The sequence below is a fragment of the Marmota marmota genome, unplaced genomic scaffold (assembly GCF_001458135.2).
Source record: "Marmota marmota marmota unplaced genomic scaffold, marMar, whole genome shotgun sequence".
NCBI classification, from domain to species: Eukaryota; Metazoa; Chordata; class Mammalia; order Rodentia; family Sciuridae; genus Marmota; species Marmota marmota.
The window spans coordinates 6,597,255-6,622,576 of record NW_026000001.1 but is presented as its reverse complement, the minus strand read 5'-3'; the positions used below and the strand labels follow the sequence as shown (position 1 = coordinate 6,622,576).

The 25,322-nt window shown below is 57.1% G+C and overlaps 2 protein-coding genes and 1 long non-coding RNA gene across 5 annotated transcripts; 2 read left to right on the top strand and 1 right to left on the bottom strand.

Annotated features, from left to right (window-relative positions):
• The first annotated feature begins 6 nt into the window (after positions 1-6).
• Positions 7-10,286, top strand: Tmem80 (transmembrane protein 80). 3 transcript variants are annotated; one of them, XR_007349363.1, is made up of 7 exons: positions 7-512; positions 1,948-1,967; positions 2,741-2,834; positions 2,906-2,998; positions 4,314-4,600; positions 7,252-7,414; positions 10,198-10,286. XR_007349363.1 is itself a non-coding variant. In XM_015503376.2 (5 exons), the coding sequence occupies exons 1-5, from the start codon at positions 413-415 to the stop codon at positions 4,517-4,519; spliced, it is 513 nt and encodes a 170-aa protein (XP_015358862.2). In that variant the 5' UTR covers positions 7-412; the 3' UTR covers positions 4,520-5,657. The 3 variants fall into 3 exon arrangements, 1 of the variants encoding a protein (XP_015358862.2); XR_007349362.1 differs by lacking the exons at positions 7,252-7,414; positions 10,198-10,286 and adding an exon at positions 4,831-5,657; XM_015503376.2 differs by lacking the exons at positions 7,252-7,414; positions 10,198-10,286 and having other exon boundaries at positions 4,314-5,657.
• LOC107157094 lies at positions 5,161-7,225 on the bottom strand. Its single transcript, XR_007349365.1, has 4 exons — positions 6,989-7,225; positions 6,168-6,509; positions 5,764-6,074; positions 5,161-5,298 (listed from the first exon to the last, which is right to left on the bottom strand). It is a non-coding gene; the product is annotated as an uncharacterized LOC107157094 (long non-coding RNA).
• Eps8l2 (EPS8 like 2) lies at positions 10,198-24,846 on the top strand. The gene is made up of 20 exons (XM_015503374.2): positions 10,198-10,320; positions 10,418-10,473; positions 11,284-11,348; positions 18,413-18,574; positions 19,024-19,173; positions 19,240-19,319; positions 19,438-19,580; positions 19,696-19,766; positions 19,898-20,024; positions 20,163-20,251; positions 20,356-20,430; positions 20,540-20,688; positions 20,788-20,920; positions 21,128-21,240; positions 22,165-22,270; positions 22,910-23,029; positions 23,261-23,333; positions 23,443-23,623; positions 23,741-23,873; positions 23,997-24,846. The coding sequence occupies exons 1-20, from the start codon at positions 10,277-10,279 to the stop codon at positions 24,075-24,077; spliced, it is 2,151 nt and encodes a 716-aa protein (XP_015358860.1). The 5' UTR covers positions 10,198-10,276; the 3' UTR covers positions 24,078-24,846.
• Positions 24,847-25,322: the final 476 nt, after the last annotated feature.

The window sequence follows — 25,322 nt, the reverse complement described above, 5'->3', positions numbered from 1 at the left end:
CCCCCCCCGCATTTCTGCAGCTCCCCAGCACCCTGAGCACATCTGCAGCTCTCCCAGCACCCCCACTCACCTGCTGCTCACCCCAGCACCCCACTCGCCCCCAGGCATACCTGCTGCTCACCCCAGCACCCCACTCACCCCCAGGCATACCTGCTGCTCACCCCAGTACCCCACTCGCCCCCTGGGCACATCTGCTGCTCACCCCAGCACCTCACTCACCCCGGGGAACACCTGCTGCTCACCCCAGCACCCCTCTCACCCCCCGGGCACAGCTGCATCTCACCCCAGCACCCACACACACGCTGTACACCTGTGGTTCACCCTAGCACCCCTATGGTACCCTGCAGCTCACTTCTGGCACAACTGTGCACATCTGTGACACACAGTGGGAGCCAAGGGCAGCAAGAAGTGGATGTGGTTCCCACTGTGTGGTGGCAGCATCCGAAGCTCAGGAGCCTGGGGTCCCTGGGCAAAAGGGCATGTGAGCTGGCTGGACCAGGGCGTCAGCCTAGGTGAGAAGCTCTCAGCCAGTGCAGGCTTGTGTGTCCATCTCTCCTTTTTCCCCAATATCCCTGCATGGAACAAATTGTGGGTATGTTGCTGAGTTGCAGCACACCAGGCTTGTAGGCTGGGGCCACCTAGCCACCACTGGATCTGGGACTAGCTTTGATTCCTATAACCTGACTAACTTCTGTGGTAAAAAGGAAATCCCTATAAAAAGGAAACACCTTTCAATTTAACATCAGGGAACTACATACACTTGATGCCTGAAATGTTTCAGATTTCAGATAGTTTCTTTGATTTTATTTGGTTTTGTTTGTTTGTTTGTTGCAGTGCTGGGGATTGAACTCAGGGCCTTGACATGACAGGCAAGTGCTCTATCACTGAGCCACAGCCCTGACACTGAACTTTTCAGAAAAGGGTCAGGAGGGAGGAGAACCTCAATTAGTGTGAAACCAACCAAAATAATAACAGGTATCTAGGTAGCCTAGTGTAGCTGGGGCTTGGAAAAGAACATATCGGGTTTTAAGAGCCTTACAGAAATGTAATACAACTCTGTCATTCTGTTTTGGCTTCCTGCTCCCACACATGTGTCTGCTAGGAGCCCTGCCCAGAGTCTGTTACTAATGCCCTGTGGTTGACCAATGTATGACTCTTGCCCTCTTTAAAGTCCTCTGGCACAAAGGGTCCCAATCTGCCCAAGAAATTAGATCGCCCACAAATCTCACCAAAGCTGAGACTTGCCCTCCCTGGACTACAGAGGAAATGACACCAAGTGCTCCCTAGCAGTACAGTGTCTTTACAGAATAGTTGATCCAAATTCTGAATTTTCATACGTGTGCACACACGTATAGAGGCATCTATGCTTGTACCATGGAAGCACTGGTGTGAGCCTCTTAAGCCCGGCAGTCTGGCTGGGTCATGTTCCATGCAGCGGCAAGGCAGAGGGATCTTTGAACTCAGTACCTCGGAGTCCAGGACTAAGTAGGCCTCCCTTACCCCTCTTGTGTCATCCCAAGACAGAAGCCAAGAGCACAGAGGGAGTGGGGCTGGCCCAAGGGACTCTGCAACTGGAGGGCTGGTTTAGGAAATTCTTTCTCCTTCCTGGGGATAGATTTTGGGAAGTGAAAATATTGCAGAGGAAGGTGAATGTCTGATCAAAGATGAAAAACAATGTCTCATAACACAAAAGGCATCCATCTGATGGCATGCCTTGGGCAAATGCACAGACCACACTAGACAGAAGCTACCATTTGGTTTTGTTGGGAGGTGTTTGCTTCCCTGAAGTGTGAGGGCAAGGACCTAGCTGCAGGCCCACTACGATGGTCACTGGTCACTTCCTTCTATGAATATGAGATCAAAAGAGGATATGAGGGACCCCGTGTTGCCGAGCGAGGTCCGGGAAAGCATTCCGAAAGGACTCACTGACCACCCTCTCTCTTCCAGGCAGAGGCTTCTCCCCGGGGGTATCCTGCTGCTGCTGCATCCTGCTTCCCCAGGCCAGTGCTGGCTCCTGAAGGGACCCCACATGGCTGGATTGCTGACCTCTTGCGGCCAGCTCTCTGCCCATTTGCTCTTCCCACGTCCTACCCCACCTCTCCTTAACTCCTGATGAGCTCTCAGGAGGGAGGTTCAGAGAGCTGACCTAACTTCCTCTAATGGGGCACGTGGGCTCTGCACCCATCACCAGCTCAGCTGGTAGTTCCTCGCCTCCCACTGGGCCAGGTGGCATTCCTGTGGCACAGAGTGAAACCCCTCCTCCAACGACCCCAGACTCAGTCAGCGTAAACAAATATCAAGTGTTCAGAGATCAGGAAATTGCTAGTGGATATTTAGCTGCCCCAAAGTGAGGAATAGGTTTTCTCCAAGTAGAATGAAAAAAGGCTCCTTTTTCTCCCTTATAACTAGGGTCATGGTGGTGTCACCAGGGACCACTAGTGTGCGGAAGCTCCTGCCACTCTCCCTGCAGCCACAAAGCACTGGTGCTCACACCATGAGCTCTGCGGGGATGGGAGGGGGCCCTCATGCCCACTGGGGGCCCATAGCACAACGGAAGCCCCTACAGGCAGGGAGCCAGCAGCTGTGTCTCCATGGCCACCTGTGGAGGCCCATCTGCAAGAGCCTAAACTGGACCCCCTAGTGTGCCCTGGGACAGATGACAGAGCCAGCCCCTCTGACTTGGGCAGCAGGAAGGGTGTGCCCCAGTCTGCCGGCTTGCAGATCCTTGACCACACACCAGCTGTCCTCAGTCCCCCTCCAAGTACTCTCTCACCTCAGCGGGCTGTACTACACCCTGTACTTCCTAGCCACGCTCCTGATGATCATCTATAAAAGTAAGTCGGGAGTGTGAGGCAGGCCCAGGAGCCCACTGCTGCTCAAGCTGACCCGAGGCTGCTGGTCCTAGGTCAGGTGTTCAGCTATCCTTGGCACCGCCTGGTCTGCGACCTGACTCTACTCCTGCCGATGGGAGTCCTGGAAGCAGTTCGGCTATGCCTGGGTGAGTGTTGGGGTGGTGCTGTCTCAAGCACTGAACCTTTGGATGTGACCCCTTGGTGCAGTTCTTGGTGAGGTCTTCAGTCAGACTAGTGTGCAGAGGCTGTTGCCTAGGTGTGATGCAATATCACCTTACGCTATCACTAACTGCTGGTTTAGAAGCTCCATCCCGAGGACAGGTGATACTTGTGTGGGCTCCCATCTAGAAGCACATGAGATCACAACAGCCTACCTGTCCGAGCCAGGGCTCCTGAATACCCCTGCACCCTCTGTCCTTCCCTTGGTTGTCTGGGGAGCTCAGCAGGTCCCCAGAAAACCCAGCCTTTCCAGTCGGGCTTGGGTCCAGGTGCTACTTCCTCCAATGGCCTCTGGGCCACTCCCTCTTCAAGTGCACAGTTCACACAAGGGCGTGCTCTTGAAGAGAACTCGAGGGGCGCAGAGATACAGCACAAAACCTCCTCCCCCACCCCATAGCTGACCACCAAGACCAGCAAGGTCCAGGCTTCCAGCCTCACTGTGCCCTTCCTGTGGGCTTGGTCATAGACACACACAGTGAGGGTGTCTGTCTGGGGATGGACTGTACCCTTCACACTGCCCTGCTGTGGGCACAGGAATGGGCATGTCTAGGCATGTTGCACTGCCAGGTGCCAACCTCAGGCCCTCATGCATACCCCAGCCCATGGTGACCAGGACATGATAGGAAGCCAAGGTGAGGGGAGGCTGGCCCCTGACCTTCTTCTTGCGTCAGATCTGGGACCCCGTGGGGCAGGGGCCAAAGTGAGTCTCCTCACCTTCAGGATGGACACTGGCAGGGGCAGCATGTCATGCAGCTGCCAGCACAGACAGCGCAGATGCTAGTGTAGCTCTCAGGAGGGTTTGGACACCATGTGTGTGTGTACCTAGGGTCTGGCCTGCAGGGGGCTGCCTGGCCCTAAGGGCCCTTGGGGCACCTGAGCTGCTGGGGTCAGCTGGTGGCAACTTTGGATGGCATTTTCCATGACTGGCCCATTGGTTTGTAAATGTGCAGTTCTGTTTTTGTAAGTGTTCATGACATTTTCCAGAACTGGCTTTAGTAAAATATTTTTGGAAGTTTTAAATGCAAAAGGGTGGCAGATGCCCATAGTTTCAGATACCAAAGCCTGCCCCACACCCACCGCTGGCCAGAGGGTCAGGCAGGCACCAGCTCTGGGGGTGGCCACAGTGAGCTCTTTCCCCGATCCCGTGGCTCGTGCTGTCCTCAGCAGGACCAGGACTGGGTGGTGGGTCCTGCCCCAGGCCGATGCCCTACCACACCTCACTCTCATCTGCTTGCTCTTCAGGCACACAGGGCAACTTGACAGAGGCTGAGGGGCCCCTGGCTGCCAGCCTGGCCCTCACAGTGGGCAGTGGCCTTCTCTCCATCCACTTTCTGCTCTGGCAGACCCTGGTGCTCTGGGCAGACGCCATCCTCAGTGCTGGACTCCTGGTGCTCCACGGCCTGGAGGCTGCCCTTCAGGTGGTGGCCATTGCGGCCTTCGTCAGGTAGACGTCTGGCTCAGCCAGGCGGCAGCCACCTCCTCCGTACCCTGCCAGGTCCCAGCAGTCTCCCGCGCTGCTGAGCGAGCAGGTGTGTCTGTCCTACTGACTTGCCATAGACGGCTCTGGGTAGCTCACAGCCATGGGGTATGATGCACAGGGACATCCACTCAGGCCCTGTAAGTGGGGCCACCAGAGGAGGGAGAAGCCCTGCAGAAAAGAGACTGCCAGAGGGGGTCCCTGCAGTGCACCCCGGAGAAGCAGCCTCCACCTCCGAGCTCCGGCCAGCTGCAGCCCGTCACTGTGCTTTCTCACACAAAGGTCCTTGACATGGCACGCTGCCTGCTTCTCTCCGCCACCAGTTCCTCCAGAGCTGCAGGCAGGTGGCCCTGTGTGTGAGTGCCTGTCTGCCTCCCCCCCACCCCGGGCCTGGGCAGAATGGTGGGCTGGGGTTTCCACAGAGAGCAGAGCAAGTGGGCCCATCAGCTTCAGATTCTCACCCCAACACTCTCCCTTCCCTGTGGGCACCTCTGAGGTCCAGGGGAGCGAGGCTGTGGGGACAGTGGCCAGTTCAGAGAGCACCTCCAGTTGTAGGGTCTCTGAGTGAGCTAGGGGACTTCAGCAACATTGCACTCAGATGAAATGAATGAATTCCACCCTACCTTTGACTTTTCCATCTGCAGTTTTACCATACGTGCTCCTTAAAGAGTATCTTAGCTAGGCTGGGGTGCAGCTCAGTGATGGAGCACTTGCCTAGTCTGTGCAAGACCCTGGGTTCCATCCCAGCACCTTAAAAAAAGGTACACACACACACACACACACACTTAGAAAAAAAGGGTTGCCAGTGCTGTGGGGCACACCTGTCATCCCAGTGACTCAGGCTGAGTTAGGAGGACTGCAAGTTCATGGCCAGCCTCATCAACCTAGCAAGACCATGTCTCCAGAAATAGAAAGGCTGGGGATGTAGCTCAGTGGTAGAGTGCTCTGGGTGAAATCTCAGTATCACGCAACAATAACGTAGGGTCTGAGCCGATTTTCCTAGTAGCTTGCCTTCATCTGTTGTTTTCTGCATTTGGAATAATGTTATGTCCCAGTGTCTGGCTTTCTCTTCACTATTTATTTAAAGTAAATAAATGTTCACATTTCCAGGAATTTGTCCTAATTGTAGCCACTTAACCCTCCCCACGTTTTGCTATAAAAAGCCCCCCCCACCTTCCCCCACTTGCTCCTTCATGACCTCATCCCAAGACTCACCTCCAGCCACGCTGCCCTCCATCCTGACGCCTGGTCGGAACACTGCTCCTCTGTACACTGCTGAGGGTGGCAGGCTGCCAGTGTCCTGGGCCTCCTCCAGAGCCAGTGTCACTGTCATGTCCTCACCCAGGGCCCTCAGCTGGCTTCGTCTGACCCCAGAGTGAACGTCAGGCAGCCTGGACACCTGCTTTCCCACTCAGCGTGCCCATGCAGCAGATACACACGCAGGCGTGGAAAGGGCCAGTGCTCCCAAGCATCTCTGTGGCTGGGGCACCATCCATTAGGATGCCCAGAAGGGCTGCCGGTTCATTCTGCAGACCGGGTAGAAAGCTTTCACAGTTAACAGATCTGAGTCTGGAGCCCTTGACACCCCCCTCTCACTGGCACACAAAGGGGAAGGTCACCTGTTCCACACCATCTGCAAACACTACAGGTCCAGGTGGCCCAGAGTGGCTTTGGGACCTGCCCCAGCTGTCCCTGCAGTGCCCACTTCCTGCTTTTGCCCGTTCCTCACCCTGCCGAGGAAGGGCGAGGGCATGGGTGTATGCCTGCCCCTGCCAGGGCAGAGCAGAGTGCTTGACCCTGCACACTGGTTCAGGATGGAGTCACATGTGGAGCAGGACTAGGCCAGGTTCTTGAGTTCAGCTGCAAAGGCTGTGGACCAGGAAGCAGGTCTTGTCTGGACTCAGGCAGGTGCTGGGACTGGAGGACAAAGGCCATTCCTGCCACCCTTCGGCTGAGCTCACCTGTGGGTTCAGTGCAGACCACAGAGATGCCAGTGGCTCTGGCCCTCCAGGGCAGAGTGCCCACCTCCCCATGGCTGCTCCATGCCAGCCCAGGGCAAACACCAGCAGTCCTGACTTCCTGATGGTACTCATTCCCTCTGCCCCCACCCTGGGAACAGAGCTGGAACCCTGGGGACCCTGCATGTGCCCAGGTGGTCTCTATCCCCTTCACCTCCTCCACTGCCAGCCAACCTTGGCTTCTCGCTCTCTGTGCACCCCACCCTGTCCTGTGCATAGCAACAGGCTTGCTCAGGGCCTTCTGGGAGACCGCCTGGTGAGACAGAGCCAGAAGCTCACAGGACAGTCTGGGCCACAGGTGTCCCCACCCACCAGACACTCCCACCCTTTGGAGGTGCCCGGGATGAGGTGGGGTGCAGAGAAAGGGGACTTAGGAACTCCTGGACTGGGAGCTAGGGCTGTGGGTCCTAGCTAGTTCCTACCTCTGACCTCCACTCAGACTGATGCCTCTGCCCCAGCATCCCACACCAGATGGGCCAGCTGAAGAGGAAGGGCTCTGAAGCTAGGGGCCCGGAACGTCCCGCGGGGAGGGCTGGGGCGGCCGCGCAGCGCCCCAGGTGAGCTCGGGACCGCCAGAAACACCGCTGCGCGCAGCCGGGCCTGGCGGGCGGGGGCGGGCGTCCCGGGCCCGCCCCTGCCTCCCCCGCGCGCCCGCTCCCCGGTGACTCGGTAACCTGTCGCTCAGGTTCGTCCTCTCGCCGCCCGCCCCGCCCCGCCCCGCCCCGCCCCGCCCCGCGAAGCGACCCGCCCGCCAGCGGAGACCTAGTGCGGTGGCCAAGGCGCGGACAGACTGGCGGACACACGGACCGGGGGACTGGCCACAGCGAGGACGCAGTTGCCGCGAGCAGGTGAGGGCGAGGAAGGAGCTCATCCGTCTGGGCCTCAGTTTCCTCAGTGGCGATGGGACGCGGGGCTCTGGCGGGGCCGGGTGCGGGAGGCAGCTGGGCGCCTGAAGCGCTGGGGATAGCTGGACCAGGGTGGCCGGGCGCGGTGGCGCAGGAGGTTTCGGGGGCTCTGGGCCCAAGAACCGGTCCACTGCGGTCCGGTCTGCCAGTGTCCGGGGCGCGGCCCGCGTGCAGGGATATTTTTAAGCCAGTGGCAGGTGACTCACCCATGCAGGTCCTATGCCCTCCCAGCCCTGGGGCTAGGTGGAGGGATCCCTGCATCCGGAGAAGGGGCTTGTCCTCCATGGGAGGACCCTGAAGGTGGGCACACAGCCCAGGCCTGGAACTCTCTGGAGGCTTGGGCCAGGATGGCATCAGGTTGGGTCAGGCTGCTGGTCAGAGGTGAGGTGTGCAGTCCGAGAGGGGAGGAAGGCTTGGGGGCCTGGGGGCGTGGCTGCAGGAGCCCTGCCGGGCCCATCCTGGAGGGTGGGCTACCAGGACCTGTGGGAATCCAATCTGGCCATTCCAGGTTCCTGGTCCCTGGGCAGGGCTGCTCTAGAACTGCCCCTTTGTGTGAGGGTGCATCCCCCCCCCCCGCAGGGGCGGAAGTAGGCACACCCCACAGACCACCTCTGCCCCTATTCCAGTGCACAATCCTCGCTGTGCAAGGAGGGGCCCCTGGTGGGGATAGCCCATCTGCACTGCCATCCTATGCCCAGGCCTCTGCTGGACTTGCCCAGTACCCAGGCCCTGTGGGCCCAGTGCTTCCATCCAGCCAGGCTTCTGCACCCTGTGCCTGCCCAGGTCTCCTCAAGTGTATCCACCCTCCCCCCTAGAAGTTTCCAAGTTGTCTCTTCCTCCCTCCGACCTGGACAGGGCTCTTTCCTCAGGTCACAGAAGGGCCTGAGGGACTGCCCTGTTCCAGGGCCCCACCCGACTCCCATGAGGGCAGCTAGGAGCCCTGATGACTAAGCTGACCCCTCCCCAAGGTCACTCAGCATGTGGAGCTGGAATTTGAACTTGGAGCCAGTTCCTCCACCCTCTCTGCCCTACTGGGGCCTCCTCCCTCCACTGTCCACTCGCCAGGCCCCAGACATACTGGGTCCTCCCTTCATACCCGGAAAATGGCCTCCATAAAACTAAAGTACAGCCTGAAGCCCAGGGGCCAGGGCCAGGGCCAGGGCTGGGCACCCATCTCCACCTATTCTGAGTTACATGGCTTCCCCACCCCCAGCTGGAGCCCACTGGGAGCAGGCTTCACACAGGCCTCTAAGTGGCCCCAGCTCCCCCACTGCTGAAGTCCCAGCCTAGATTTCCCTGAGGGGAGGGCTGTGCAGCCCGGCCTGTGTGTCTGCGTGCCTGCAGGCCTGGGTCTGGAGGGTTGTTTTTGCCCAGGTGTGTGTACCTGGACCCACGTGCCCAATGCCCTTGGTTCAGCCTGCCAGGAATCCCATTAAGCAAACACTCAGACTCACCCACTGAGGTCATGAGCATTCCAAACATTCTCCACGGATAGGTGGACAGGGCCATCTGGCCAAGCCCCCTGTGGCATGTGGGCGGGGCAGAGCAGGAGCCAGGATGAGGCAGTAACCAAAGCCCCCAGGCTCCCACATCTCCTGGGAGTGCTCCCCAGCAGGACCTCGTCAAACCAGAAAGTCCTGGGGTGCCCCAGCCTGCCCCTCAGCTCTCCATACCAGCACCCAGGCTGGTGGCCCCACCCTAGTAGACCCAAACACTGAAGTCAGGAGGATGGCCTTCCGGGTGACATCTGTCAGAAGGCAGACAAGAGTGTGGACCCAGGACCCCTTAGGGAGCCACCACAGAGGTGCTGTCCACCTGTTCTACCTGGGACACGGGGGCAGTTCTGCACTGGTGGTCCCCCCAGGGCATTCTCCCCACCTAAGCCGCCAGGGTTTGCTTACCTCCCAGGAAGGTTCCAGGGTCCAACCCAGATCAGACCCTGTTCACATTAGCAACCTGTCCTCGTTTCCCCAGAGTGCAGCTGGACAGTGGTCAGGCCTGGGAATCTGCTACAGGGAGGCTGGGACACCACCCATCCCTCTGAACCCCCACCCTGTGCCCACCTTCCCCAGGTCCTTTCTTGGGCCGGCTCCTGCTGCCAAGGGTCCTACCCTGGTTTCCCCATTTTGCCTTCTCATCAGGGTGAGACTACCCCTTAAGCACCAGGGGCCCCAGGATTCCCTACCACAGGGCTTCCCTGCTTGCTCTACAAGGGCCCAAAGAGAGCCAAGGGTGGACAGGTGTGGGCTATGTGTTCACAACAGGGTGCAGAGGCCCCTGTGGGGTAGGAGCCTGGGGTGGGGCAGGACTGGAAGGCAGGAGCCAGAGCTCCCTCTGCACTGTGTGCCCCTCCCCAGGCTCCAGCCTCATGCCCCTGCCCTCCACTCCTGCTGGCTGCTACCTGCCCCAGGGCCTTTGAACCTACTTGAACTCTGCTGAGAAGATGCTTTCCCCCCATAACCCTCTTCAGAGCCTCCTAGGCAGCCTCCTGGGGGGGGGGGCAACCCTATGCAGTCTGAAGGTCTGAGGCAAGATGGGGCTCAGTGGCCACTAGCTGGGTTGCAGGGTAGGGAGCTCGACTTCCTGAGGACTCCCTGTGGAATCTGGTCAAGTCACTGAATTCCTGCCCTGGACCCGGGGTAGGGAGAGGAGGCCCTGTCCTGGGAATAACAAGGCCACTGGCCAAGACCAGAGAAGGTGTCAGCTCAGTTCCTCTGTCCTCTCAGGTGTGGGCCAGGCATTGGGCCCCAGACTCGGCCACACTGAGTTCTGCCCTCCCAGCTGCTGGCCGCCACCAAGGACGCCATGAGCCAGTCAGGAGCCATGAGCTGCTGCCCTGGTGCTGCCAAGTGAGCCCCATGCCCACCCTCACTGCCCATAAGCAGCCCTCGGGGAGGGCCCCCAGGGAGGGCGTGGTGGCCCCCCTCACCTGCCCCTCCCCCACAGTGGCAGCCTGGGCCGGTCCGATGGTGCTGCTAAGATGAGCGCGAAGGATCTGTTTGGTGAGTGAAGCTGGAGATAGGGCCAGGCTGGGGAAGTAGGGGACTGCCTGGCCTGGCCCAGAGGACCTCAGGCTTGGTCAGCCCTGGGTACCTGGAGGAGGCCTCTGGACCCTAATCCACTGACAGCTTGTGAGGTCTGTCCCCAAAGTTCCTGGCACAGAACACCCCTCCCCCAGCAGTAAGGGGAGAGCCCTTTACAAATAATTCAGAGAGCATCAGTATTGATTCCCCTGGGCGTCTCTGCAACTCGATCGGGGCAGGCGGCCGGTGGCCAGGTGTCTCTCCAGGAGGGAGCCAGGCTGCCCTCCCAGCTTGCCGCAGCCCTCACTTGTGCCTTTGGATGCTGCACCCACCGTCTGGAAAGCAAGAAGCCCCTAGAAAGGAGGAAGATTCTGGTGGTGGCTCTGAGGGTGGGCAAGCCCTGGCCTAGACCTGTCCCCTGGGAAGGTGGGCACAGGGGTTGGCCAGCCTCCGGTGAGGCTGAACCTCCAGTGCCCCCAGGACAAGTCCCATAGCCTCTGGCTGCCCTCCCCACTCTGAGCAGGCCCCTTCCCTCTCAGAGCCGTGGGTGTCTCCCCTGGGGTGAGCCTGGGCTGGATGGAGCAGAGGGCTTCCTGAGGGTCCTCATGGTCTGAGGAGGGTCCTCATGGATCTCACACCTGTGATCCTTGGTGTTCATGAGGGGCCCAAGAGAAGCACCCCTTACCTTGACTCCACCCTCCCTTGCGGCCCCCTGGGGTCCAGTCCCACCTGGACTGGGGGCTGGCGGTCCTGAGATCTGGGCTGAGTGACCACCATCTCCCCGTCCAGAGCAGAGGAAGAAGTACTCCAACTCCAATGTCATCATGCACGAGACCTCCCAGTACCATGTCCAGGTGAGACCCCTGTGCTTTGGGGTGCATAAGCAGGTGGAGAAACTGAGGCCCGAGGACAAGTGGGGAGACCAGAGCCAGGGACTGCCCCCCACGGGTCCTGGGCTGAGCCACAGTGGGGTCAAGCCCTTCAGTCTGGGGAGCCTTCCCTGGGGACTTGGTGCTGAGGTTGGCACCACCCCGGGTGTGCTGGGGAGGCCCCCTGGGGCTGTGCACAGGAGCCTCTGGGAAGGAAGTTGTCATCCTGCCCCAAAACAAGGAACTGGATTAGCGGGAGAAGCTGAAACAAAGACACTCTTTATTGAGCACTGCGGGAGCTTCAGGTGGCCGTGCTGCGTCGGAGCTACCCTGCGTACCCTGCCACCCTGCGCCCTTTGGACCGGCCGCCAGCCTGGGAGGGCTTTGTCCTACACCTAGAACTTAGGAAACACACTTTACAGATGGGCCTTCCATGCCTGCCAGCTGGCCAGGCTCCTGGCCGAGATCCAGGCTTGGGGGACTATGAGGAGGAATGAGGGGGAGGCAGGTAAGGGGCGAGCAGAGCCAGCTGTGGCTGCAGGCCCACTGTGCTGGCTCTCTTGGGCCTTCCCACCCACCGTGGGCCTCACTGGGCCCAGGGCTGAGGAAGTTACTGTCTAAGCCTGTTCCTCAGAATGAATCCAAAGAAGCTGAGGCTCTGGGGTCCAGTGTGTTGGGATGACCAGTGTTCTCCCCCCACCGGCCTGGGCAGGCTGGGCCACTGTGCAGTAACCATTGTGCCGCAGTTTCCCCAGGCAGAGCTGTCAGTGTGGGCGGTCAGCCAGCCCCCTCCTCCACAGCAGCTCCACCACCTTTCTCAGGGGTGGGACTTTGCTCTCCTCAGTGAGGACCCAGCCTGGCCCCTGGACTTTGGTCCCAGCTGGCCTGGCTCATCCCAGCTGTTGCAGGGGCCAGAGAGGGTGTGGGAGGAGATGAGGTTTTCTCACCCCTCCCAGAGAAAGCATCAGAGACCTGCCTTAGCAAGGTGGAGCGGAGGCAGGGTGCCAAAGCCTGTGTTTTTGCTGCTGACTTTCCGGACAGTAAATGTGGTGGGGCATGCAGTCCTGTTACCACATAGGTGGCACCCAGCATGGCTCTGTCACCCCAAGCTCCTGCCAGACCCTTTGAGGTCGCAGCCCCACCTCCCTGTCTCTGTCGACAGGACCCTGTAGTTTACAGCCTCCTCAGCTTCCTGAACTGACTTAAGAAGGCGTGGCAGAGGATGACTCTGTGCCCGGCCCGGGGCTGCCAGGGCATCTTTGCCAGCCACCTGGCCCCAGGCCTCTCCCCTGATGCTGCTTCTGCCCACATACATGTGGAGGTACTTCTGATCCATGTGGACATCTTCATATGTACAGTCAGGTGTGAGGGTCAGCACCACCTTCTCCCTGTCTGTGGCTTGTTCACTCATAAGCTTCACTGTCTTTCGAGGGACACAAAGGTGACATTTTGGTGACGTCTAATCAGACCACCTTTGTTTCCTTCTGTGGGGGGGCTTTTTGCCTCCTGAGGAACTGTGCCTTTGTTGCCTTTGGATGTCTGTAGTGTGGCCTTTGCATCTAGGTCCACCGTCCCCTCCAGGTGTTTTTGGGGACATGGTGTGGAGTGGGCATCAAGGCTGGTTTTCTCTTGTGTGCATGTCCAGCCACAGTGAAAAGGCTTCCCTCCCCCGTGATCGCTCTGCTGCTTCTGTGAACACTGATTAGCCAGATATGGACAGGTCTGCTTCTGGAATCGTCATTTCACTGCTCTATAATGCTGTGTACAAGCTTCAACTTATTGTGGCTCTATCAGTTGTGAACTCAGGCCATGTGAGTCCCACAGCTTTGTTCTTTATCTTCATAATATCCTGTGTCTCTCCCCCCACTCTTGTGTTTTAGAAATGGAGTTTTGCTATGTTGCCCAGCTGGTCCCAAACTTCTAGGCTTAAACAACCCTCCTGTCTCAGCCTTCTGAGTAACTTGGATGACTGATGTGTACCACCAAGCCCAACTGAGATTGGCTTGAGTTCCTTATACTTGCATATGAATTTTAGAATCAACTTGTGTATTTCTCCTCCTAAAAGATGCTGTTAGAATCTTGATTGGCATCAAGTCAAATCTCTGAATCACTTTAGAAAGAGTTGACACTTGAACAATATTGTGTCTTTCCATCCATGAACATGGGATACCTTTCCATTAATACATATTCTTTAATTTCTCATCAGTGTTTTGTGGTCTTCATTATAGGAAGCTTGCATAGCCTTTGTTAAATTATTGCTTAGGCATTTGATTTTTATATGTTATTACAAATGGTGCTGGTGCAGTGGTGCCTGCCTGTAGTCTCAGTGGCTCCGGAGGCTGAGGCAGGAGGATTGCGAGTTCAAAGCCAGCCTCAGCAACTTAGCAAAGCATTTAGCAACTCAGCAAGACCCTGTCTCTAAATAAAAAAAAAAAAAAAAAAGAGAGAGAGAGCTGGGGATGTGGCTCAGTGGTAGAGCACCCCTGGATTCAATGCCAGTAATGAAAAACAAATAGTATTCTTTTTAACAGTTGTCTGCTGTTAGCCTATAGAAAAACAATTGAACTTTGGTATGATGATCAAGTGTCCTGAGACTGGTGAATTAAGTAATTTGCAAATTACTTGTGATTGACTTGTAAAATGCTTGGATTTTCTATATACACATCAGATTGCTGGAAAATAAAGACCACTCTTCATTTCCTGTCTTCAGATCATTCATTTATTTTCTTGCCCCATCTCCCTGTTTAAAGTACAATGCTAGATGAAGATAAGAGCATGGTGTGTCTGCAGAGGTCCAGTCTTGGAGAGAGCATCCAGTGTCCTACTGATGCCTGTTTTTGTGGATACCTATTATCAATGTGACAAGTTCAAATTTCTTTTGCTGAGTTTTTGATCATGATGGGTGTTGGATTTTGTTAGATACTTTCCCCAAATCTATTGAGGTTTATTTGCCACTGCTAGTGTAGTGAACTACATTGGCTGAGGTTTTTTTTTTTTTTTTTCTTTTTTTTTAATCAGGGACTGAACTCAGGGGCATGCGACCACTGAGCCACATCCCCAGCCCTATTTTGTATTTAATTTAGAGATAGGGTCTCACTGAGTTGTTTAGGGCCTTGCATTGCTGAGGCTGGCTTTTAACTTGCAATCCTCCTGCCTCAGCCTCCCTAGCCACTGGGATTACAGGTATGCACCACTGTGCCTGGCTTGACTGATTTTTTTTTATTATTCTTGGTGGTGCTAGGATTGAGTCCGGGGCCCCTTCATGCTAGGCAAGTGCTCTACCACTGAGCTGCACCCCCAGCCCTTTTTATTTTTATTTGGGGGACAGGGTCTTGCTCAGTTTTCCAGGCTGACCTCTAATTTGTGATCCTCCTGCCTCAGCCTCCTGAGTAACTGGGATTACAGGTATAAGCCATTGCACCTGGCTCCCTGGTTGACTTTTATGTGTGTTGAACCAACCTTGCATTTCTGGGATAACTTCATTTTCTTCAAGGTATACTAGCTTTCCCCCCTCCCGCCAATACTCAGGGAACCTCTACCACTGAGCTGCGTCCTCAGCTGTTTTTTTTTTTTTTTTTGGTTTTTTCTTTTTATGTTGAGACAGGGCCTGGCTCAGATGCCCAGGCTGTCCTTGAACTTGCCATCTTTCTGCCTCAGCCTCCTGAGTTGTGGGAATGACAGGCATGTGTCACTGCGCCTGGCTATACTATCCTTTTTATGTGCTGATGGGCTAATTTGCTAATATTTTGTTGAGGGGTTTTTGTGTCAATGTCTCCCAGAGATATTGGTCTGCAACTTTCTCACATAGTACTGTTGGCAGGTTTGGGGGTCAGGGTTATGCTGACCTCACAGGGCAGGAGGGAAGAGTTCTCACCTCGGTTTTCAGAAAGTTTGTGAAGCTTCTTGTTGTTTCTTCCTTCAATACTTGTGATTTGCCAGTGAGGCTGAGTGCTGGGCCGCCTTTGTGGGATGGCCAGACGGTGGGTGCCTGTGTGTAGTGTAGACATGTACCCTCTGTCCTCTTGGTTTTGAAGGGATTGTCTCTAGCATTTTTCTTGATCACTCTTGCTGGGGATTTATCAATTTTAGCATTTCTTTCAAAACTAACTTTGTTGGATTTTTCCCTATTGATTGTTTTTTGGGGGGTGGGTATCAGGGATTGAACTCAGGGGCACTCGACCACTAAGCCACATCACCAGCCCTATTTTGTATTTTATTTAGAGACAGGGTCTCACTGAGTTGCTGAGCACCTCACTTTTGCTGAGGCTGGCTTTGAATTTGTGATCCTCCTGCCTCAGCCTCTGGAGCCACTGGATTACAGGCCTGCACCACTGTGCCCTGCTTCTCTATTGATTTTTACTTTTAATTTACTTCTTTCCACTCTCTTTGGGGTCTATTTTATTGTGTTTTTGTAGCTTTTTCCCCTGTGGTACTGGGGGTTGGGCCCAGGCCCTTGTATGCCAGGCAAGTGCTTACCACTGAGTCACACCCCAGCATGTTTTTCTAGCTTCTTAAGCTGAAAGTTTAGGTCACCGATCCTAAGTCTTAACTTTTTGCCTAACATAGTCATCAGAAACTATAAATTTCCCTCAATGCACTGCCTTAGCTGGGTGTGGTGGTGCACACCTGTAATCCCAACTATTCAGCAGGCTGAGGCAGGAGGATTACAAGTTCAAGACCAGTCCAGGCAACTTATCAAGATCCTGAATTCAGCTGGGCTCTGTGGCATGTGCCTGTCGTCCCAGCAGCTCGGGAGGCTGAGAGGGAGGATCATGAGTTCAGAGCTAGCTTCAGCAATGGCAAGGCACTAAGCAACTCAGTGAGACTGTCTCTAAATAAAATACAAAATAGGACTAGAGATGTGGCTCAGTGGTAGAGTACCCCTGAGTTAAATCCCTGGTACTCCCCTCCCCTCCCCCCAAAAATCCTGAATTAAAAAAAAAAAAAAATATATATATATATATAAAAAGGGCTGAGGATATAGATCACTGCTAGAGCACTCCTGGTTTCAATCCCTAGCACTGGGGAGTCGGGGGGTGGGAGAGCCAGCAGTTTTAGTTGTAGTCCACCAATTATAATATATTATGCCTGTTTTTATTATACTTCAGATCAGAATTTTTTTGTGGTGCTGGGGACAGAACACAAGACATATATATATATATATATATATATATATATATANTATATATATACATACATACATACATATATCTCCAACCCCAGAATATATTTTACTTTTCCTTGTGACTTCAATTTTGACCCATGGGTTATTTAGAACTATGTAGCTTGATTTCCAAACATTTGAGGATTTTCTATCTAACTTTTTGATATTCATCTGACTTTAATTTCATTATGGTCCAAGACCCCTATGTGGTCTCAGCCATGTGAGATGTCCTAAGCTTGCTGGTGGCCTAGCAGCTTGGTTTCATTTGGTGGGTTGTTCTGTGTTGTGCTAACAGCGTGCATTTCAAGGTTTCCTCCGCCCCACACAGCCCCCTCGGATTCTGCTGTGTGTTTTCGCCCACTCACTCTTTCTCTGGTTGATGGCCATGTGAGTCGCACCCAGTCTTTGTTATTGCAAGTGGCTCTGCGGGGAGCAGCCTTGCCCAGTGCCACACTGCACCTGCACAGGCCACCTGCAGCAGAGCTGGGAGGGAAGATGTGTGCCTTTACAGATGTCACCAGCCTCTGCACAGGAGGCTGGCAGGTGCTAGGTGACATTGCCTATCTCCACATCTGAACCATGATGTACCCCAGTGACTTCGAGGGTTGGACAGTAGAATAGGTGAAAAAGACAGTGACTTATTGCTAAAATAATAAAGGCTCAGAGTTTCAATGTGTGGTTCTTTTATTCAATGAGATTTACATAAAATTTTCTGTATTAAAAAGTTACAGGGCTGGGGTTGTGCCTCAGCAGTAGAGCGCTTACCCAGCACCTGCGAGGCACTGCACTTGATCCTCAGCACTGCATAAAAATAAATAAATAAAATAAAGGTATTATGCCCATGTACAACTAAAAAAAAGTTATTTATATTTGTTTTCTTTGTGCTCAGATCCTTTGGCAATTTTCTGTTGTAGTGTTATTGTGTGCTTACTTAAGTATTTATTTGTTTACTTACTTATTATCAATATCCTTTATTTGTGTGTGTGTGGGGATACTGGGCTGAATCTGGGAGAGCTCCACCACTAAGCTACATCCTCAGCCCTTTTTATTTCTTTTTATTGTTGTTGTTTGTTTAGAGAAAGTGTCACTAAATCACTGAGGCTGGCCTTGAACTGCATCTGGCTGTTTTTTTATTTTTTGGTGCTAGGGATTGAACCCGGCCTGTGCATGCTAGGAAGCACTCCACGGCTGAGCGATACCCAGTCAGAAATCTTTTTTTATTGTCAGATTGGTTAGTCTCTTCTTCTGAGCTCGTGTGTTTTCCACCTTGCTGGGGAAAGTGCCCCGTGGAGAAAGTTCCCTGAGACTTGGTGAGAAATCACCGTCTATTTTCTCTAGTGCTTTTGTGGCTTTGTGTTGTCTGATGTCCTGGCCTAGCTAGTTTATCCACCTGTCCCAGCATTGTTTACTGAAGCGTGAAGCTCTGTGAGAGGGTTTTACTGATGAGGTAGAGGGCAGCTCCTGGGGGCAGGCCAGGCCAGGCCAGGCTGCAGAAGACCCCCAGATGCGCTCTTTCCACCCATGTCCCCTAGAAGCCAATCCCGGATCCGACTGCTCTGGGTGAGGGCATCCTGAGGGCAGGACCTGCCTCAGGCCCAACACACAGATGTAGTGTGAGGTCCTGAGAGAGGAGCAGGGCCTAGCAGCAAGAGGTGGGGAGGGCAGAGGAGTGCCCCAGGTGGCCGGGCAGTCAGGAATGCTTTCAGGTTTTATCAGTGCACAACTGTGATCCCCAAAGATGTCAACCAGGGCAGAATAGGGGCGCCTCCACCTGAGATAAAGCTGTGGCCCTGCAGGACCCCCCTGGGTTGGCTGGGGCCCCCAGCCCTGGGCCTGGGCCTTGGCACAAGCACGGCCGAACCCAGTAGTGACTGTTGCCCCCCAGCACTTGGCCACATTCATCATGGACAAGAGCGAGGCCATCGCATCTGTGGAAGACGCCATCCGGAAGCTGGTGCAGCTCAGTGCCAAGGAGAAGGTCTGGGCACAGGAGGTGCTGCTGCAGGTGGACGACAAGGCCCTGCGGCTGCTGGATGTTGAGAACCAGGTCAGGCTGGTGGAGCAGGCTGCTGTCTACTGGGCTCCCATGGGTGCCGGGTCTCTGGGGTGAGCATGTGGAAGAGGATGAGGCCAAGGGCCAGCAGGATCAACCTGGCCAGAGCCCAGGCAGCAACCTGCAGTGGGGCCAGGCTGTGTCCAGTTGCAAGAGGCTCACAGGCTGCAGTCAGCAGGCCTGACTGTGTCCATGGGGTCTGTACTCAAGATGTGTCTGCAGTGTGAGCAGTGTCAGTCCTGTCCCTGGACTTGGTCTGTCCTGCCCCTGCAAGTTCCTGCCACGTCTGTGTCCCAGGAGCACATGCTGCTCCATCACACCTCGGGCAGGGCACTGGTCCCTTTCTTGGCCACATCTGTGGTCCATTCCATGCCTGTGGCCACAGCCCACATCTGTGTCCAGGGCCGGCTGAGGCCACGTAACCGCCTGCCCTCTGCCCCCAGGAAGAGCTGGAGAACTTCCCGCTGCCCACCGTGCTGCACAGCCAGACGGTGCTGAACCAGCTGCGCTACCCCTCGGTGCTGCTGCTGGTGTGCCAGGACTCCGAGCAGAGCAGGCCCGACGTGCACTTCTTCCACTGTGACGAAGTGGAGGTGAGGCAGCTGACAGGGGCGGGTGAGGCACCTTGCTGAACCAGCCTGATGCCCCTGTGCCCCCAGGCAGAGCTGGTGCAGGAGGACATCCAGAGCGCGCTGGCTGACTGCCGGATGGGGAAGAAGTTGCGGCCACAGACCCTGAAGTAGGGCCATGGGGACCATGGGGAGCTGGGCTCTCACCAGGGCAGGGAGGGCACCAAGGAGGCAGCTGCCCAGGACTGGGGTGGTGGCCTGCTGAGCAGGCCTTCCTCTCCCCTCCAGGGGGCACCAGGAGAAGATCCGGCAGCGGCAGTCCATCCTGCCGCCTCCCCAGAGCCCAGCTCCCATCCCCTTTCAGCGCCAGGCTGGGGACTCTCCTCAGGCCAAGAACCGCGTGGGCCTGCCAGCACCAGTCACAGAGCCAGGTAGGCCTAGGGCTAGGTCGGGGCTCCCTGTGGGGTCTACGGGGCTCCCTGTGGGGTCTGCGGGGCTCCCTGTGGGGTCTGCAGGGCCCCTGGGTAGCTGCTCTGTCCCCACCAGGCTACCGCCGCCGGGAATCGCAGGATGAGGAGCCTCGGGCGGTGCTGGCTCAGAGGATAGAGAAGGAGACGGTCGGTGCCCTCCCACCCCCTGCTGGGCCTTCCTGGCCCCCCCTGCAATGGGCCCAGATGGCCTGTTGCCTGTAGAACAGCCCCCAAAGTGGGTGGAGGTCTGAAGCCCACCCCCGCCCTTCTGACCCCAGCAAATCCTCAACTGCGCCCTGGACGACATCGAGTGGTTCGTGGCCCGGCTACAGAAGGCGGCCGAGGCTTTCAAGCAGCTGAACCAGCGGAAGAAAGGGAAGAAGAAGGGCAAGAAGGGGCCGGCAGGTGCGCGGGGGGGGGTGGGGGTGGCGCAGGGCCCCGGAGCTGGGGACGGCTGGCCTGGGGGGGCTCAGCATCAGACAGCAAGCAGGGCCCACGAGGCCAGGGCCGGCCAGCCGGCTCATGGCCTCCACCCTGTGCCAGAGGGCGTCCTCACGCTGCGTGCCCGGCCCCCCTCTGAGGGTGAGTTTGTCGACTGTTTCCAGAAAACCAAGCTGGCCATCAATCTCCTGGTGAGTCCAGGCCTGCCCTGTGCTGGTGGTGAGGGTGGAGGTTCCCCCACACCATCTGTCACCTGCCCTCTCCCTGCCACCTGTCACCTGCCCGCTCCCTCCAGGCCAAGCTGCAGAAGCACATCCAGAACCCCAGTGCGGCGGAGCTGGTGCACTTCCTCTTCGGGCCTCTGGACCTGGTGCCTGGGGCCTGGGGCCGGGTGGGGCCGGATGGGGGATGGGGAACCCAGGGTGGCCAGCTGTGCAGCTGCAGGCTGGGGCGCCCCTCTGAACCACACCATCCCCCAGATCGTCAACACCTGCGGAGGCCCAGACCTTGCCCGCTCTGCCTTCAGCCCACTGCTCTCCCAGGAGGCTGTGGCCTTCCTACGTGGCCACCTGGTACCAAAGGAGATGTCACTGTGGGAGTCCCTGGGGGACACCTGGACACGGCCCCGGTATGGACAGGGTGAGGGGCAGGGCCTGGACCAGGATGGGGTCCTGGGTGGGCCAGCTCCAGTGGGAGTCTTGGCTGACCCCGGCACTGCCCACCCCAGCTCTGAGTGGCCGAAGGAGCCACAGGTGCCCCTGTACGTGCCCAAGTTCCACAGTGGCTGGGAACCGCCTCTGGATGTGCTGCAAGAGGCTCCCTGGGAGATGGAAGGACTGGCCTCTGACCCCAATGACCAGGTCAGACCCCACCCCTCTGGAGTTTGCCTCCCCAACCGCTGCCAACTGCTGCCCTTGCCACTCCTGGAGCCACAGCTGGGGCTGCCCCAGGCCCGGCCTGCCAGGTCACAGAACGTTCACCAAGTCTTTGTCTTGTGCCCCTTGTCCTGGGACCCTGCCTGGCACTGCCTGGCCTCCACCCGACATCAAGCCCTGCTTTCCCCACAGCCCACCCCTGTGAGCCGACTATCCATAAGAAACTCCCCGAAACACAGTCTCTCCTCTGAGTCCACACCCCAGGGGGATGTCTTACCACCAGTCAGCTCCCCACATTCCCACAGGTAAGCCCCATTACAGGGAGGTGGTGTGACGCCCTCCACAGCATGGACTGGGGTGTGCTGCCACCAGGTGGTGGCAAACACCTCCTTCAAGTGGCTAAAAATGCTGCTTTTCACTCTCAGAACAGCCTGGACAACTTAGGGAGACCAGATTTCAAAATAAAAAGTAAAAAGAGTTGGGGGTGGAGCTCAATGGTAGAACACCCCTGGGTTCCATCCCTAGCACCATTAAAAAAAAAAAAAAAAAAAGAATAGACCCAGGGGCGAACCCCTCTTTGCCTCCCCACTTCTGTATCCTCACTCCTGGCCCAGGGTCTGCCTGGGGCACTTGCAACCTGCAAGATCCCAGAATCTGGTTTCAGGAGGGAAGGGGCTGCAAATCCGTATTCCAAACAAGCCCATCCCTTGGCCCACAATGGGCCTGTGGTCCCCAGGTAGAGCTACACAGAAGTGCTCTCAGCAGCTGTCTGTTCACCCTGGCGGCCTCTACCCTGCTCCTCCCAGTGCAGTGGGACAGGGAGCAGTCCTGTTCTGTGCTCCATCTGCACCAACAGCTCCACCCATGCCCCTGGGGATGTAGGTCCAGACCTCCAGAGAGCCTGCAGGCCAGTGCCCTGGGCAGCACCCAGGGGCTATGGCTCTGAAAATGTCCTGGCCCCTGTGGTCAGCTGGGGAAAGCCATGACCCTGTCACCCCCAGGCACCCAGCTGGCTGACTCCCCTGGGAGCAAGCCTGGAGACCCCTGAGGCAGCTCTGGTGGGCCAGGCCCTGCATCTTGCCCCTCCCGCCCACTCCACCTCCAGGGCTGTCACAGTTTCCATTCCGGGCTGTGAGCAACAGCCCCTCCTCCGCTGCAACCTGGGCAGCAGAAGCCAGGCCGCTGCGTGCCTGGGAAGCTGCTGCACTAGTCCCTCTGTGTCCTTGCAGGGGCCACCAGCCAACACCAGCCACGGCCAAGTACGTGAAGATTCTCTACGACTTCACAGCCCGCAATGCCAACGAGCTGTCCGTGCTCAAGGATGAGGTCCTAGAGGTGAGGGGTCAGCCTGACCAGGGAAGGTGACCGAACTGTGGAACAACGGGATGGGCACAGCCACTGGCCTATTTCCCTAGGGTCCCTAGCTCTGGGTTCCAACTGGGTCCAGGGGCAGGATCTCCCCGACTCCCAGCACAGCCTTGCTGAGGGCCCTCCGTGTCTGGGGGATTCCCGAGGGTGTGCAGAACCCTTGTGTGCTGGACAGTCACTTTGCCAAGTGGGGGGCCCTCCAGTGAACAGAGAAGGGGCTTGTCACTCATGGCCACCCAGGAGCCTTCCCCTGCAGCCACTGTGCCAAACCTGAATCCAGGCCACTCACTGAGGGACAGAAAGTGGAGCAGGCTGGGGCAGGGGGGTGGTTTACATCCACAGTGAGGCTAGGAAGCACCCTCCGTCCAGGACCCTGCTAAGGCCAGGCAGGGGTAGCCCCCCCACCGAGCCAGGACTGAAGCCTGGGGCCAGGAGGCACAGGGGCCTGAGGGCTGAGCTCAGGGGAGACCTGGGGCACTCTCTGCCTCTCTGCAAAGTGTGGCTCATGTGAGTAGTCCCAGCAACCACACTAGTGCCCGTGGCTGGGGAGGGTGGGGGTCTAAGGGCAGGAAAAACGGTAGACCTGATTGCCCCGGGACCCCGCAGGTACTGGAGGATGGCCGGCAGTGGTGGAAGCTTCGCAGCCGAAGTGGCCAGTCTGGCTATGTGCCCTGCAACATCCTGGATGAGGTTCGGCCAGAGGATATTGGTGCCCCACTGGAGCAGGTGCCCGGCTCTGTTCTGCCCCACCCTCACAACACAGTCGTTGGCCCTGGGTGGGGTTGGGGGGACAGCTGAGTCTCAGCCTGGGAATACCGCTGCACCCCAGCCCTGGGCCAGAGCCCGTGCAGAGGCTCCTTCCTCTGTCTTGGCCGAGGGAAGGAAGGGCCGGCCCACAAGCCAGGTAGGGGTCTGGGCAGGTCTTCAGAGCACCCACCTCACCACCTGCCCCCGCAGGCCAGCCAGAAATACTGGGGTCCCGCCAGCCCGATGCATAAACTGCCCCCTATCTTCGCAGGGAACAAAGATGGTGAGAGGGCACTTACATGGAGAGGGAGCAAGGAGGTGCGGGGCGGCCTGGGAGGGCAGGGGGAAGCCAGGGCCTGCGTGGGTCCACGGCTCAGCACACGCTCCTGCAGAGCTGATCCACCACATGGATGAAGTCAACGATGAGCTCATGAAGAAAATTAGCCACATCAAGGCGCAGCCGCAGCGGCACTTCCGCGTGGAGCGCACCCAGCCGGTGCACCTGCCACTCACCTTTGAGTCCGGCCCGGATGAGGTCCGTGCCTGGCTAGAAGCCAAGGCCTTCAGCGGCCGGTGAGTGGCGGGCGCGGGAGGGCTGTGGGTTTGAGCAAGTGCACGCCAGTGCACGCAGCCGAGGTGGCCACCTGCCACCAGGCCCACCCCCGCGCCCTTACTCTCTACCACCCCCAGGATCGTGGAGAACCTGGGTATCCTGACCGGACCCCAGCTCTTCTCCCTCAACAAAGATGAGCTGAAGAGGGTGTGCGGGGAGGAGGGCATCCGCGTGTACAGCCAACTCACAGTGCAGAAGGCGATGCTGGAGGTGAGCCGCCCCGCTCCGGTGCCTCTTTCACAGTACACCCACCCACCTGCTCCTGGGGTGCTGGGAAGAAGTGGGGTCGTGGCCTCTGGCCCCTTGTCTGAGCTCCTCATCCCTTCTCCCTAGAAGCAGCAAAGTGGGTCGGAGTTGGAGGAACTCATGAACAAGTTTCATTCCAAGAACCAGAGGACGGTGGAGGACAGCTAGACCTGGCTGGACTGTTGCCACCCTTGCTGCAGAGGGAGGCAGCCCGGGTGGTGGGCCCACTCCCAGTGCACGGAGTATTATTGTATATGTGTATTATTTTATACTGAGGACTCACATGGGCTGGATGGGGTGCTCATCTGCCTCTAGGCAGTAGGCTGATCTTCAGGCTGAGCCATGCACATGGATGGCCTCTCAGCTGCAAGCCACTCACCCACCCAAACCAAGGCCTCTCCCAGCCAAACCTGCCACCTGGCAGTGCCAGCCTTCATCCATCAGCCCTAGGCCACAGGACTCCCCAAGTGGGCAGGGCCTCTCTGGCCTCCCTGGGCGTGCGTATGTCGGCTCCTGGCCTCCGGAGTTTGACACTCACCACCTGCTGCTTGATTTTATATGCACCTGCTCCCAGCTGTTCCCACCTATCTCAGGTGGGCCAGAGCTCCAGGCTGGTTAGGCTGGTGACCTGGACTCCAGGTTTGTCCCCCGCAGGATGCTGTACCCCAAAAATGGCCTGCAGGGGCTCCAGGACAGGAAGCCATGGTTGCCCCACTGGTTTGGGGCACGCTGTGCCGTAACCCTTTCAAAGTCCAAGGAGCGATGGCTGTCGACACCCACTCCCATCCAGCAGAGCCCAGACAGGAACTTTCTCAGGCCAGCTAAGCGCTGCATGCTGGTGACTGGTGATCTTAGAGCCCTGGACAGAGCATCACATCCAGAAATGAGGGTGGGGGCTCTAAGGCCACATTATTAAACCAGTTTCTCCTGGAAGCCACCTGTCTGTCTCCTAGAGCCTCCTGAAGCTGCACCTCTTTTTTTTTTTTTTTGGCGGGGAGGGAACTAGGGATTGAACTCAGAGGCAGTCAACCGCTGAGCACATCCCCAGCCCCATTTCACATTTTATTAGAGACAGAGGAACCTGCACCTCTTTATGAGCTGTCAGGCAGAGGGCTGACCATGGCCAGGTGGAACCTGCCAAGGAAGACCCCTCACCTCTATACCCATCACAAAGGCCCCCAGCGGAGGGGACGTTTCTGAGAGGCGAGGGGCCCAGGAAACTGTCCCCCGCAACACCTACCCACTCTGCTCACTGCAGTCATCCCAGGCCAGATGTCCAGAAGGCCCAAAGCCCATCACCCCGTCTGGCCTTCGTGGAGCACATGCCAGGTGGGAGTGAGCCAGGTTTGCCAGGTCTGCCCAGGAGGGGTGTGTCACAAGTGAGGCTAAAGCTGAGAGAGGCATCAGAAAGAG